Raw genomic sequence first — 16965 nt, 5'->3', positions numbered from 1 at the left:
GTGCAGCTTGTTTATCTGTATATAGTATATATGCTCCAGAAGATGACCTTGATATAAAGGTCGAAATGTCAAATGTGGATTTTGGTTTATATTAAACTAAAGTTTTACTCAAACACGGTAGTAGTTGTCTCCATAATTTTCCAAAATGTATTTGGAGTTTTAGTAGACAGGAAATTGAAGTTTAAGGATCATATAGCAAAAATTGCAAATACAACTCAGAGAATAATGACAATGCTGAAACGAGCCTTGACATGTAAAGCTAAGGAAGTCATTTTGCCTCTTTATGAGGCCTTGATAATACATCACTTGTACTTTGCACACAAGTCTAGTCTCCTGGTGTCTATGGTGATTCTGATACAGTGGAGAGAGAGAGAGAGAGAGTGCAAAGCAGAGTGTCAAAAAATGATGTCAGGATTGTGGAATGCTGATTATGAAGACAGATTGAGAATTTGCACGTTGCAGACACTAGCAAATAGGAGAAAGAGGAGTAATATGATCGAGGCTTACAAACTTCTGAAAGGGCTATGCAGAATTTCAGTAGAATGGAATTTTTCATTTTATGAGGATGGGGAAAGAAATCAAGGGCATCCATGGAAGCTGAGAATAAATGGGTTATGGCTAGATTTTTCTTTCATAGAGTAGTGTGTAATTGGAATGGATTGCTTTTGGATGTTGTGTGTGCAAGTAGCATAAATAAATTCAAGTACAGGTATGAGAGCTGGTGTGAATAGTATGACCTCCCTGAATGAGTTTCTGACTCCCCAGAGTTCTTTTTAAATAATAATAGTAAAAAAAAAGCATAATTATTTAATTTTTTAACTTAATCATTAAATGTTTCAAAAGAAATAACTCATTCCATCCTCAGTGATACAGAGACTATGTGCTTGAAACAAGGCAAGAATGTCTAACAGTTAAAAATTGCAAATACAACTCAGAGAATAATGACAATGCTGAAACGAGCCTTGACATGTAAAGCTAAGGAAGTCATTTTGCCTCTTTATGAGGCCTTGATAATACATCACTTGTACTTTGCACACAAGTCTAGTCTCCTGGTGTCTATGGTGATTCTGATACAGTGGAGAGAGAGAGAGAGAGAGTGCAAAGCAGAGTGTCAAAAAATGATGTCAGGATTGTGGAATGCTGATTATGAAGACAGATTGAGAATTTGCACGTTGCAGACACTAGCAAATAGGAGAAAGAGGAGTAATATGATCGAGGCTTACAAACTTCTGAAAGGGCTATGCAGAATTTCAGTAGAATGGAATTTTTCATTTTATGAGGATGGGGAAAGAAATCAAGGGCATCCATGGAAGCTGAGAATAAATGGGTTATGGCTAGATTTTTCTTTCATAGAGTAGTGTGTAATTGGAATGGATTGCTTTTGGATGTTGTGTGTGCAAGTAGCATAAATAAATTCAAGTACAGGTATGAGAGCTGGTGTGAATAGTATGACCTCCCTGAATGAGTTTCTGACTCCCCAGAGTTCTTTTTAAATAATAATAGTAAAAAAAAAAGCATAATTATTTAATTTTTTAACTTAATCATTAAATGTTTCAAAAGAAATAACTCATTCCATCCTCAGTGATACAGAGACTATGTGCTTGAAACAAGGCAAGAATGTCTAACAGTTAGGTAGTTGTTCAAGTTATGTGCAACATATCAGATGATGTAACTGACAGATTAGGCATAACACTTGTGTATTTTTAAAAAAATTAAAATAATTATAGTGGCTAGGATCAGTATTTCCCTTCACTTTTGGCATGGATAGACTATGCCAATGGGTGAGGCATGCCATCACAATAAAAATAACAGTGGCAATTTGTTTGTAAAAGGACTTGAAAATATTCCAGTCTGTTAGGCACATCATCTGGATGTTGCACTTGCTCTGAACGTTTAGTAGCTTTTTATATGTTCTTACTGTGTTTCTTACTAGAGTTATAAACCAGAGTTTTTCTTTCCAAAATATTTGATGCTAAGCTATGAATAAATATTTGTATAATTTTTACTATGCATATATGTTTTAATATAATAAAACAGTACCCACTAATTGTAAGTTTGGGAAGAATAACAGAGTTCAAACTTTGTGTTAGGAAGATTTTAATATTCTTCTTCTTATTATTATTCAGACCCTCCATGGAGTCACAAGACATATTGTTGGAAGTCTATCCTAGACAACACAGAGTCTGTCATACAACTCCTTAAACTCATTCATAGTTTATACTCTCACTACCCTATCAGGCATTGTATTCCATGGTACAACTACTCCACTCCTCATCCTCTTGCTCATGACTTCCTTTTACAACTTCCTGGAGGTGGCCCTTGCCCTTTCTCCTTGTTCTACCATATGAAAGAACTCTCTGGTGTCAATCCTATAACTACATCTATACAGTTAAATCTCTACATATATAAATATAAATACATCTCTACAGTTTAAATGTCTCAATCATGTTACCTCTCCTTCTATCTATCAAACTTTACAGTCCACATTCTCTCTATCCCTATAATTAATGTATAGTCCTGATATTATTGTTATCTACTTCTGCATTTTTTCCACGGTTAATTTATCTCCTTCAAAACCTGATGACCATATCTGAACACAATAGTCCAGTTGACTATTGACATTTGCATTTATAAACTTGCAGCAGTATAGAGCAGTATAATGTGCTATTCTCTTTCCGTCACCTCCTCTTTTGTCATAAGTGTCAGTTGCTGATGCATTATGAAGTGTGTTTGTGTTTGTTGCTTTGTAATGAATAGAATTTTATTCTTTTCTTCTGATATTTATAAATAACAAATTTGGTATATCTCATTGCTCTGCAGATATGAGCAATGTTAGCTCTAGCTGTATATTAACTGTTTTTTTTTTTTAAATGGTATGTGTAATTAATGAACATCAGTGTATCTAGTAAACCTGTTGCAGTCTTGTAGTGCTAATACTCATTTCCTCACTAAAAACACACGTATAACCACAGTTATTAGTTTTAATATGTAAATATTTCATCCCAAGTATTTTGGGACGTCATCAGTACAGTAATTCAAACAATACTAGGAATAACATACAGCGCATGATTACAGTGGAATCTCAATATGCATGCAGTAACTTGTTATAGAAGTAAATTAAAATATAATTGAAAAAAAAAGAACATAAATAAAGAGACTATTTTACACAATTTTGTATGACAATTTCCCATACTTTAGGAATAATAAGAACGTCGTTGCGGTTTAAATTTGGTCTGTGTAGTAGGGCTTCAGCACTTTCTTTATATAGACATTCATGTTTAAATAAAATTTTTTTTATTTATTTTTTTCAGTTATATTTTAATTTAATTCTATAACACATTACTGCATGCATATTGAGATTCCATTGTAATCATGCGCCCTAACTGTATGTTATTCCTAGTATTGTTTGAATTACTGTACTGATGATGTCCCAAGATACTTGGGATGAAATATTTACGTATTAAAACTAATCACTGTGGTTATACATGTGTTTTTAGTGATGAATTCACCACATTTTTCATTATATAAAAATGCTCATTTCCTATTTTTATTATTATTCTTATTTGTTGTACTGTTTAATGAAAATTTATTTGGATGACTGAGCATCTTACATATATTGCTAGTGTTTCTGATGTTCATGAGGGATGTTAGAAATTCTATTGTAATCCATTGATTTTTTCTTAAAATTTCTTTAAAATGAAATTTGAAATTCTTAAAATTCTCTTAAAATGAGATTTTATTTTATTTTGTTTGAATTTTTTAAAACTGTTTTGTCTTGATTCTTAACGAATTCAAAATTCTTAATTATTTACCATATTTACATTTTTAATCAGTAGTGAATAAAGGGGTTCATGAATCATTTATGTTTATATTAAAATCTTTTGAATAATGAATTGTATTGCTTATTTTAATTAGCTCACAGAGATGCACTAGCTCTTGAAAGTGGAATTCTGATAGCAGTTCCCATTTCATCTTGTTATGCTGAAGAAGGAGAATTAATTGAAAATTCAATAAAAATTGCCATTAAAGAGTTGAAGTGAGTTATTTTAATACTGATATCTTCCCAGTTTTATTAATATTACTAATAGAAACATTGAGGAATTTAAGACTGTTTAATCTCTTAAAATATAACTGTCTGAATATTTCATAATACATTAAGTATTTGCTTTTTCATGAATGAGCTTAATCATAGTATCAGCCACTGTATGTGTGTGTGGGTGGCCAGAATCATCATCTTCTCTTCCACTCATGATGGGTTGAATTCCTCAAAGACGAATTTTTGCCATTTCTTTCGGTCTGCTGTCTTTTTATGTAGTTCTATTATGGAGTTAAAATGGGTGCATTCTTTAATGTTGTCAATCCATTTCTTTCTTGGTCTTCCCCTGCTGAGATGTTCTTCAATTCTACCATTTAATAATATGTTTGGTAGTCTTTCTGGGTTCATTCTTGAAACATGTCCAAACCAGCTTAGTTGGGCTCTTTTTTAGTGCTGTGATTATTATTTCTTTTAAGTTAAGTTCTTTTCTGATTTTTTTCTTAAGATCCAGCATTCTGAGCCATAGAGTACTGTGGGAATTGTCATTGTTTTATATATCTTTGCTTAATCTTTTATTGTTCCATTGTTATCCATCCATTATTAATTCTGTGTTTTATGGTTTCAAAATAGTCTGGATCATCAGTGATCATTGATCCTAGATAATTGAATTGCTTTATTTGTTCTATATTATTGTTTCATATTTTCATTTGGATTGCTTCCCTTTTTCTTCCTATTACCATTAGTTTTGTTTTACTAAAATTGATTTTACAGATATGATACAAAAATATGATTTTTGTATCATATTTGTTACTTGTTTGATGCAGCTTGATCAGGATATTTTCTGATTTTCTTGGATGTCTGTAGTGATATGTCGTCAGCATACTTTAAATGTGTTATATTTCTTCCATTTACAGTTATCCCTTCACACATCTGTAGTCCTTCATCTTGATTATTGAATACCTATTCAATTTAATAGGTATTTGTCGAACCCTCTATTTTCTAGAATTTTATTGGGTTTGCTTCTCTTTATTGGGTCAAAAATTTGTTTGAAGTCAATAAAACAGCAACAGAGTTTTTTACTTTTTTAGGTACAAGTTGAATAAATATGGTGACAATGGACAACCTTCCATAACTCCTTTTTTAATTGCTATTTGATCTGTTTCTGTGTTTTTGTATTTTACTACTGCTTGTTTTTCTGAATAGTAATTCTTGATATAATTTAAGGTATTTGTCGAACCCTCTATTTTCTAGAATTTTATTGAGTTTGCTTCTGTTTATTGGGTCAAAAGTTTGTTTGAAGTCAATAAAACAGCAATAGAGTTTTTTTTTTTTTTTATTTATGTCTCTCATAAGATCTACTAATCTGTTTAATATGAAAATGCATCTATTGTGCTTCTCCTATTTCTAAATCCCATTTGCTCTTCTTCCATCTGTTCTTCATAGGAATATTTAACTCTGTTTTGAAGAATCCTAATAAATATTTTATAGCAGTGACTTAGAAGGGTGATAGGTTTATAGTTAGTACAGGATCTGACATCTCCTTTTTTGTGGATGGGTATGATCTGGCCTATTCTCCATTCTGTTGTTAAATTTCCTTCATTGAGTATTTTGTTGAACTGTTTCCTTAGATCATTTATTATGCTTTCTCCCCCTTTTTCCAGAAGTTCTTTTTGAATATTGTCTATGCCTGGTGCAATAGCATTTTTCATTTGTTTGATTGCTCTATGTATTTATTAATTTAGGATGTCTTTTGTGTCAGAAGTTTCTTCTGGGTTGAAGGTGTCTTGATCTATGTTTTCTTCAGCTGGGCATGTTTCTATAAAATGATTAGTCCATATTTCTTTTATTGTTTCACCTGCTACTTGTTGTGGTTCCATCCTTTTGCAGTATTGAAACTGGGTTGGGTGTTCTAGTTCTAGTTATCTCTTTAACTATTTCATAAATGGTCATGTTTTTTGTATGCTTCTTCACACATTCCTGTTTTTCCTTCTAAACATGTGCTTTTTGCTAATCTGAATTTTTTATCTATTTCTTTTTAAAAATTTTTGTATAATATTCTATTTTCTTCATTATATTCTTTTTTCTCTCCCATACGTCCAAAATCTCTGGTGTAAGCCAACAATCTTTATTTACTCTTGTCTGTGGTAGCACAGTTGTTTTATTGCTGTTTCTTTAATAATTTCTTTGCCCCCCCCCCCCAATACTCCGAGACTGTATCTAAAGCAATATTATTTAATTTTTCTTTCAATGTTATCTGATAGTTAGATCTGGTCAAGCTGTCTTTGAGTTTTAAGATGTCTATCTTCTTTTGTTTTTTGCTGGTTTATTCTCTTTCTTTTGAAACTGATTTTTAGTTTGGCTGAGTTTGGCTGATAGTAGTTCATGGTCTGTATCCATGTCAATCTTTTTTAATGTTTTGACATTTTGGAATGAATGTTTCCATTTCTTATTAACGATTATACAGTCTATAGAGTTTTTGATTTCATTTTGGTGACGTCCAGCTGTATTTGTGCTGTGGCCTGTAGTAGAATAAGGTATTTGTGATTAACAGTTGATTTATTTTGCAAAAAATAATAAAGTCCTCTCCTCTCTCATTCATCTCTCCATGACCAAATTTTCCCATTACTTCTGCTTTATCTTCAGAGTACTGACCAATCTTTGCATTAAAATCTTTCATAATAATCAATATATATCTCTTGTACTTGTTTGACTGATTTCTTCTTGCAGTTGTTCAAGAAATTGACTATATTCCTCATCTTCATGTGATTGGTCTGGGGCATAAACTTCTATTATTTATATATATATATATATTCCTTTTTCTTTTGCTTTGAATATTACTGAGATGATTCTAGAGGAAATTGGTCTTACATCAAATACCATTAAAGATATTTGATATAAAATGTAAGACTAAATCAATACCAGTAAAGGTATTGATTCTTCACCATAAGTACCTCAAACAATATTGCATCGCTTTCTAATCTTCCTGTACCATCATTCTTTAAACAGAAGAATATTTTTGATTAATTCCTACATTTTGTCCTGTAACATAGTCATCATCTTGGATTCAATATACAAATTGTAATAACTTACATGGAAAAACACAAATAAGATGAGTTTTTGTGTTAGGAAGAGGGAAGTCCTCTATAGGTGCTATTAGCACGTCTTGGCTGTTTAGGAGGAAGTCTAAGAATTATTATTTCCCAAATTTTGGGAGTTTCACATAACCATATTTATTTAGCTCTGATTTATCTAGATTTAGATCCTCACTTTTCCATGCTTATCTACAATTCTCTTCATTTCACTCTGCAAATGTTCATCTCTTACTTCGTTTTCATTAGCTCTACTTTCAGATCTTGAATTACTTTCTCATTATTACTGATGCTTGCTGTCATACCATTCATAGCACTCTCTTCTTGCAATTAGTCTCATAACACCATTTTTCTCATTGTCACTCACTTGCTTCTGTATCTACACCTATAGTCTCTTGCTCTCCAATTTGCCCACTTACATTCTTAGACTTCATATTGGTTTTTACCCATTGTCCAATGTCCAAAAGAAGCCTCAAAGCCTCTCACTTACTTCTTTTTTCCAATCTCTCCAAAAATGTCTCCAAGATTTCCCTATGCATACATATTAAATTCACAACAGTGTATCACTCTTGAAAAATTCCCACTGCTCATCACATCATTTATCTTTCGTGTCAGTCTTTTTAACGACCTCACTCTCATTGCTAACTTATTTATCTACAGTCTTTATCCACAGTATTAGGTCTCTGCACAGTAATCCAGATGTGACTCAATACAGTGCTTTACACAGTGGTGATATTGCTTTTTTATTCCTGCTAGTCAGTGTCTGAATTATGTCAGCAATTATCTGAGTAGCTTTCACAACTTTTGTGATAGGTTCTTGAACTTCAGTAAGCTATTCTCTGTCACTCCTAGATCCTTTTTGTTATATGTATCCTGGTGAGAAGTTCAGCAATATAAAGTCTATACACCTTGATAGAGCATATTTCATTCTATTAAGATTTCTGATTTCTAGAGTATCTTTTGTTGAATGTTAATAAACAGAGGGCTATAATGTTTAACCCAAATGCCTTTTTTTCTTGACTATGAAATCCTCGAATGAGGAGGATATCTCAATTTTCTACAGAAGAGACAGTTGCTAAATATTTTGATATACTAAATAATAGCAAGTGTATTTCATCCACTTTTGGTCTGAGCAGTATGATCTTCAGTTTCTTCGATGACCATGATGACTATTGACAAATCAGAATTAGAAAATAAGGCAAGGACACCGTGATTTTTTTCTGGAAAAAATTATTATTATTCAGATCTCCATGGAGTCAAGAGATTTATCGTGGGAGGTCCTTAGTCTATCATACTACTCCTTGAACTCATTGACCATTCTTGCTTTCACCACTCTATCGGGCAATGCATTCTACGATTCCACCACCTTCCACACAAAGAAACCACTCCTCACCTTCTTGCACACAGCTTCCTTTCGTACTTTCAGGGATGGCCCCCTTGTCATTGTTCCTTCCTGCTGCTCCACCAAATGAAAGAACTCCCCATTGACCATTCTTGCTTTCACCACTGTATCGGGCAATGCATTCTACAATTCCACCACCTTCCACACAAAGAAACCACCCCTCACCTTCTTGTTCACAGCTTCCTTTCATACTTTCAGGGATGGCCCCCTTGTCATTGTTCCTTCCTGCTGCTCCACCAAATGAAAGAACTCCTCAGTGTCCACCTATAACTGCCTTTCAAGAGTTTAAAAGTCTCAATCATATCACCTCTCCTTCTTCTATGCACCAAACTCTGCAGTCCACATTCCCTCAGCTGATCCTCGTAATTAACATTGTACAGTCCTGAAACCATCTTTGTTATCTGCCTCTGTACCCTTTCCACAGTTAATTTATCCCCTTCAAATCCTGGGGACCAAATTTGACTAGAACAGTAGTCCAAGTGTAGGCTGGTCGTTGTATAAGTGGGGTCTTATACAACGGAATGATAACTCTTCTATTCTCTGCAGGTCAGTGTCCTTCTCAGTATTGCAGCAATCCTCTGTGTTACCTTCACCACCTTTGCGATATGTCCCTTGTATTTTAGTTTTTTATTGCTCACCACTTCCAGATCTCGTTTCCCCTCACTTCCTCCAGTACAGCTCCTCCAACGAGTATGCAGCTTCCCATCGATGTATCCCAAACTTCAAGACTTTATATTTTGCTGCATTAAAATGATACTGCCATTCACTTGCCCATCTGTCTAGTTTATTCAAATCCTCTTGCAGGGCCGCCACACATATACTATTACTAATAACCCTTCTCAGCTTCATATCATCTGCAAACAACTGAAATTGAAAATGTCATTGATATAAAGTTTAAACAATACAGGTCCCATTACTGAGCCCTGCAGAACCCCACTTGTAAGCTTCTGCTTCCTTGATGTTGCCCCATCATACACAACTCTCTGATACCCATTAGACAGCCAATCCTGAATACAGTTGACTAACCTGACATCTAAACCCATGTGCTGTAACTTAAATATCAGCTTATCATATGGCACCCTGCCAAATGCCTTTGAAAAATGCAAAAAAAATGGCAGTGTATGCCTTTCCCTCATCAACTGCTCATGTCACTTTATTATAAAAGGCAATCATATTAATTAAGCAAGAACACCCCTCAACAAAGCCATGTTGATTCTCACAGATAGCATTGCCCTTATCTGCCCAATGCTGTATATATAGTCCCTCACTAATTTCTCCGAGACCTTAACAACTGCTGATGACACACAAACTGTCTTATAATTAGACACTTCTGGTCTGCTACCATCCTTATGCAATGGCACTATCTTACCTTCCTTCCATTCCTTGGGTACCTTTCCTGTAGCCAGACTTGCATTGAAAAGCCAGGTTAAAGGAGCTTTCAGTTCTTTAGCACATTCTCTCAAAACCCATGATGAAATACCATTCAGTCCCACTGCTTTACTGACATCCAGAGTATTCAGCATTTGGAACACACTCTCCTCTTGCACCTCTAAACCTCAAACCTGCCCTACCCCTCTAGTATTGAAACCTTCTTCTCCAGGATGAAATACTCCAATAACGTGCTCATTGAACAACTCCATTTTGTCCTCTGCATTAGTCACTCTATTGTCAGAATGATATATGGACGTAACCACAAGAAAGATATTTATTTAACCAAATATTTCGTCTGGAAATAGCAGACCATCCTCAATGGTATTACAAGAACAGTTAACAAAAAATATACAAGCTAGAATACTAACAATAGATCGTTAAAAATAGAACACGCCGCGTTATGTTATATCACTAAGTGTGAAACGGAATATTTTGAAGTAGAGACATGATTGGAAAAAAAAAAAAATTAAATAGTAGTCTTGATTAGACTTTCCTAGATTTTTGATATAGATATACAGTCATTACGATTCAGGTTTGGACGATGGAGCAAGGCCTCCACGCTTTCCTTGAACAAACGTTCAAACCTATAACGGGATCTATGTAAGAGGTGAGTCCTGGACCAAAAGATGCTGTGGTCAGTTTCAATCCCATGTTGAGCCAATCCAGACTTTTCAGGTTTGTTGTGAAGAATGGAGGATTGATGTTCTTGGATTCTTTTTTCAAGAGCACATCCAGTCTGTTGCAAGAATTTTAAAGAAATATGATTTAACAACTACGTATTCACCTATTAACAAATTGTCTTCTCATTTTCTTTCTCCTAAAGACAAATGCTCAACTTTATCTCTTCCTGGAGTTTATCAAATTCCTTGCAACTGTGATCTCTCCTATTTTGGACAGACTGGACGTTCTCTTGAAAAAAGAATCCAAGAACATCAATCTTCCATTCTTCACAACAAACCTTAAAAGTCTGGATTGGCTCAACATATGATGAAAACTGACCACAGCATCTTTTGGTCAAGGACTCACCTCTTACATAGATCCCATTATAGGTTCGAACATTTGTTCAAGGAAAGCATGGAGGCCTTGCTCCATAATCTCAACCTGAATCATAATGACTGTATATCTATATCAAAAAATCTGGGAAAGTCTAATCAAGATTACTCATTAATTTTTTCTTATCTCCATATTCAGTCTTATGTCACAAGTATCCTTAAAACAGCAAACTCTATTGTCATTCTTCCACAATTATTTCTCTTCCTACTGGCCACATAGCTAAAAAATTCCCTAGGCTTTTCTTTGAATCTTAGTGCCAATCTCTTCTTATATTCCAGTTTTGCCTTCCTCACCATACTAGTCACTCTCCTAGCCTGAGTCTTATATTCTTCATGCATCTGCTCTCCACTCGTCTCCTTATATCTCTTCCGTAATCTCTTTTTCACTTGCATTCCTGTTTGATATTGTTTATAATCCACTTTACACCAAATTGTGTTCCCTTTTCACTCGTGGAATACAGCTTACTATTGCTGCTAACAAATATTCCTTCACCATTTCCCAAGCACTAATGATATCCTGGCCTTCCAATTCCGCCCTCCATGGAACTTCCCCAAGTTGATATCTAAGACTATTATAATCACATGCCTTATAATTTCACATATGTTCCCTTTTCTTTGATACATATCTATTCATCTTCCATGTCAAAACCACATCACCACTCTCTCCAACTGGGGGGAGAAATGTCATCTCAGTTATTATCAGCTCTTCTGATGCTATGACCAAATCCAAAACTCTTGAACCTCTTGTTCTCTCTATTACATGTTGCTTAAGACATTTGTCCCCTGAAGAATTCTAGAAATACAGCTTATACTGCTGTAGTTAAAAATCTCCTATAACAATCATTCTTCTTGCACTTGCCAAGCTCAACTACCTAAACATCTCCTGCTCCCCACTCTCTGTACTCCTTGGCTTGTAGCAACACCTCACTAAAATCCTGTCATGCCGACCTCTCTGCCTCACACCATATGCTTTCAAAATTAGTGTCACTGCCTTCCAAAACCTCCATTCTTAGAGGACATAAGTCATCACTTATCATAAGCAGTACTCCACCACCAAGTTTTCCCCTCCCATCCTGCTGAAATATGCTGTACCCTGCTACTTCTATTCCTGTCATTATATCATCTTCAATGATCCCAATAATCTTTGGCCAGGCTGACACTATCAGTGCCACCAATTCATCTCCTTTATTCCGGATACTCCTGGCATTAGTATAAAGCATAAAAATGTCACTGCTTCTATACTTATCATTATCCCCACTGGACTCAGTGTTACTTGATGTCATCTCCCTTCTCCCCAAGCACCCATTCCCACACGAGGCTACCCCTGCTAACATCCATCCTTGGAACTCTAGTTTCCCTGTATCGACACACTGACTCGTTCAGAAAACAGCAATCTCTCCAGATGTCTACATCCTTCCTCATTCAAATGCAAGTGGTCTCTCACATACGGGTCCTTTCTGTACTCAAATGCCCTCCAGGCATCCACATATTCCAATCCTCTCTTCTGACACATTCTGGCAATTATGCTATTCATTATTACTGTTCTTCTGCTAAGCTCCTCATTATCATACCTGAGTTACACACACACACTGTCTTTCCTCTCTGTGTTTTCTTTTGTACACCCTCAAGCATGAATCTCAGATCTTTTGCCACTCGATTTACACTGCTTCTGAAGTCATTCGAGTCCATAATCACAATCATTTCATCCACCCTTTCACCCCACTTAATTACCATAGCCGCACTTTCTGTCGTTCTTCCAGGCAAACATTCTTCTGACATCCTATTTTGCACACCGTGGATCATGGAGTCTCCATACATCACACCTCTTTCCACTCTGTTCTTTGATTGCTCACCTGCATCCCTCACTCTCTCTCTCTCTCCCCTCTAGCCCTTTCTCTCAGTGTTCCCCTACTTACCTGCTGTTCTGGCATCACTCTATCCCCTGGTTCTAGCACTCCCTCGCATTCTTCTCGCTTCCTCTCTCTCTCTCTCTCTGACTGTTTCTATTTTCTCCTCTTCTATCCTTTGCATACGTCTCTCTCATTCCCTCTCTTCTACTGTTTCTGTTCTCTCCTCTTCTATCATTCCCGCTTCTACCATTTCTATTCTCTCCTCTTCTGTCATTCCCATAACTCTCTCTCTCATGCCTCCTCTGATTCGCCTTGCATTCATCTCTTCCATTCGCCTACTCTCATTTTTAATACTTCTCATCTCACTCCCCTAGACATTCCACCTCCTCTTTCAACTCATCTATCTCTCTCTCTGCTAGTTAGTCATTCTTAGTTACCATTCATCCTCCCAATCAAGACCATCTCCAAAATTTCACAATCAGTCAAGTCTTCCACATACTCCACTCTTATTTTCTCATTCATATTTCACTTGTTATTCTCACCTATCACACTACTCGTCTCTCGAGATTCTCCCGCTCCTGATGCAACGAGGTCAGATATTGTAACATCTAACTCACTGAATTCCTCCCATTGCCTACATTTTACACATATATGAACTCTCCCTTCTCTCACCTGCCACATATCCAACTGCTGGATGCATACATGCCACAAAATCCTTTATTATGTTATGCAAAATAGAGTCCTTGAATGGGGGGGGAGGGACTTGGTGACACGGCATTTGCAATTGGAGCTGTGGCTGCCACCATCATTAACTTAGTGCCGAGGAACTACTACAACTAAATGCTAAGTACTAATTACTACCACAACTAAACACTAAATACTATGTTATATGCTTGAATGTAAGCTAATTTACTTACGCAGTACTACAAGTATAAATTATATTTATATACTAAATAATGAAGACTTATCTTCTCTTCCACCGCAGATTCATCCGGCTCTGACCTCGCCTTCTCATTACCCAAAAATAACACAATATAACAACTAAAGTCCAAAAACAGCACCACTAAAGAACACTTATGTTACTGAGGAAAAATTGTAACACATTTTGCGATAGAGTCATATCTTACACTATTCAAAAACACCCTCCTATATTATGAACCTGTTTTCTCCATAAACTGAAAATGAATGAACTGGATATCATGAAAATGAAATTTTTACATAATAACACAAAACTTAGCCAGGAGAGGGGAGAATAGAAAACTTTAATTGGTCACAAAAAATCTGAGTTTCATTTTTAATTATTGTTGCCCTTGTTATTCCTGAGGCTAATGAAATAAACTACAATTTTATTATATTGTAACTATTTATGAAGAGAATTTGAGATTATGAGTAATTATTATAAAAATTGCAATTCTTAATTAATGCAGTTAATTCAAAGCTAGAGTCAGTGAATATTGTTAGTGACTTTAGTTAGGACTCATGTGTATTTATTTATTTATTTTCTGGTTTTATGCAGTAGCACCAGATAGGATGGATATGACATTTTTTTTGATAAAATAAAAACATCTTAAAAAATATAAACAAAAGTGGATAAAATATCCATTAATCTTCCTTTTTTTCAGCCTCATTCCCCACTCAAGTAAGTTCATTGCAGCAGATCAACTTCATTCAGTTCTGTACAAGGCCATTTTCTCCTCTTGTACAAAATCTTTTGGTCCTTCTTAAGCTGCCCAGCCATCATTGTTTAAGTCTTCCCTTACTTCCTTCACCTGGTGGATTCATCTCCAGCACTCTCCTTTACACATAGCTTTTATCTCACTGCATAACATGACCAAACTACCTCAGCCTTGATTCCCTAATCTTTCCAGATACTCCATTAATCTCTATACTAGTATCAGTTTTTTCATATTATGAATTCAAATTTTTCATATTATATTGAATGATCTATACCTTGGCATAAACTACTGTTGTATCTTAAAAAAAAAATTAAAAAAAAACACCTAAAAATGCTTAATTTGATAGTAGAATCTATGAAACTGTCCATCAATGAACTGTACAGGCTAATTTTTTAAAAAATTCAGTATGATACAGAAGAATTATTCCTTGGCATAAACTATTGTTTCTATCTTGCCACTTAAAATATATGAAGTCTGAAAATTGTCTTGCATTATTATATTAATTAGGTTTTAAGCCTTTATTTGGAGGCTATATAGGAACCTGAGATGCATATAAAAGCTCATATCAGAGACATGTTTTCTTTCTGGAATATGAAAAAAAAACTAATAAAAAAATTGAAATAATTATCTGTACAAATAAGGTTGAGTTTGCTCATTATTATACTACTGAAAGTTTTGAAATGTTTTTTTTTATACAATGAAACCTGTGGTGAATTCATCACTAAAAAACACACGTACTAACCACAGTGATAATATGAAATATTTATGTATTAAAACATACGTAAATATTTCATCCCAAGTATCTTGGGTCATCCTCAGTACAGTGATTCAAACAATACTAGGAATAACATACAGTTAGAGCCCATGATTACAATGGAAACCCGATATGCGTGCAGTAGTGTGTTATAGAATTAAATTAAAATATAACTGAAAAAAAAAAAAGATACCATATATAGAGAGATTATTTTACACAATTTTGTATGACAATTTCCCATACTTTAGGAATAGCAAGAACGTCATTACGGTTTAAATTTGGTCTGTGTAGTAGGGCTTCAGAACTTTCTTTATATAAACATTCATGTTTATATAAAGATCTATGTAAAAGTTTTGTCTTTTCCCAATGGATCCTATGGTTTGGGATTTCAACTCCGTGTTGAGCGAGGCCAGATTTCTGCAGTTTGAAAAGATAAATGTGGTCCTGATGTTCCGAAATGCGTTTCTGAACAGATCTACCTGTCTGTCCTTAGTAAGACAACTTGCAGGAGCATGGGACCTCATACACGCCAGGTAACATCAGAGGTGAGAGTTTGTCTTTAGGAGAAGGTAACAAGTTATAGATCTGGTTGATGGGTTTGTAGGTAGTGGCAAGATTGTATTTCTTCATAATTTTTGAAAGACTTTCGGAGATGCCTTTGACATAAGGTATGGGAATCCTATGGACTTCTTCTTGTCTAGGTTGATGTGTGGCGAAGTGACTGATGATTTTTTGAGTTGTTTTAAGATTGTATCCATTTAGTATGGCTGTATTTTTGATTATTTCTAGTTCTTGGTTTAGAGATTCTACAGAGGAGCAGAATCTGTGTGCTCTTGTAACTAATGATTTAATGATGATGGTCACTACATTCACAATTCTTCCGCTCATCATCCATCTCAAAAATTTGGCATCATTAAATCATTAGTTACCAGAGCACACAGATTCTGCTCTTCTGTAGAATCTCTAAACCAAGAATTAAAAATAATCAAAAATACAGCCATACTAAATGGATACAATCTTAAAACAACTCAAAAAATCATCATTCACTTCCCCACACATCAACCTAGACAAGAAGAAGCCCATAGGATTCCCATACCTTATGTCAAAGGCATCTCCGAAAGTCTTTCAAAAATTATGAAGACATACAATCTTGCCACTACCTACAAACCCATCAACCAGATCTATAACTTGTTACCTTCTCCTAAAGACAAACTCTCACCTCTGATGTTACCTGGCGTGTATGAGGTTCCATGCTCCTACAAGTTGTCTTACTATGGACAGACAGGTAGAGCTGTTCAGAAACACATTTTGGAACATCAGGACCACAGTCGTCTTTTCAAACCGTAGAAATCTGGCCTCGCTCAACACGGAGTTGAAAACCCAAATCATAGGATCGATTGGGAAAAGACAAAACTTTTACATAGATCTTTATATAAACATGAACGTTTATATAAAGAAAGTGCTGAAACCCTTCTACACAGACCAAATTTAAACCGTAATGATGTTCTCGCTATTCCTAAAGTATGGGAAATTGTCATACAAAATTGTGTAAAATAATCTCTCTATATATGGTATCTTTTTTTTTTTTTCCAGTTATATTTTAATTTAATTCTATAACAACCTACTGCACGCATATTGGGTTTCCATTGTAATCATGTGCCCTAACTGTATGTTA

At 34.9% G+C, this 16965-nt stretch overlaps 1 protein-coding gene across 4 annotated transcripts in view; it reads left to right on the top strand.

Annotated features, from left to right (window-relative positions):
* The window catches only part of LOC150094647 (uncharacterized), a 628041-nt gene that overhangs the window by 183718 nt on the left and 427358 nt on the right, over positions 1-16965 (top strand). For all 4 annotated transcript variants that reach the window (XM_090411495.1, XM_090411492.1, XM_090411494.1 and 1 more), the window contains exon 9: positions 3916-4036. In XM_090411495.1, the coding sequence (XP_090267621.1) occupies positions 3916-4036 (121 nt within the window). The remainder of the gene's footprint in view (positions 1-3915; positions 4037-16965) is intronic.

Source organism: Typopeltis vanoorti, chromosome 21, assembly GCF_054136105.1.
Source record: "Typopeltis vanoorti isolate ZY-2024b chromosome 21, IOZ_Tvanoo_1.0, whole genome shotgun sequence".
Taxonomy (NCBI): Eukaryota; Metazoa; Arthropoda; class Arachnida; order Uropygi; family Thelyphonidae; genus Typopeltis; species Typopeltis vanoorti.
Note: the sequence above shows the minus strand (reverse complement) of the source record. Positions and strands in the feature narration are given on the sequence as shown.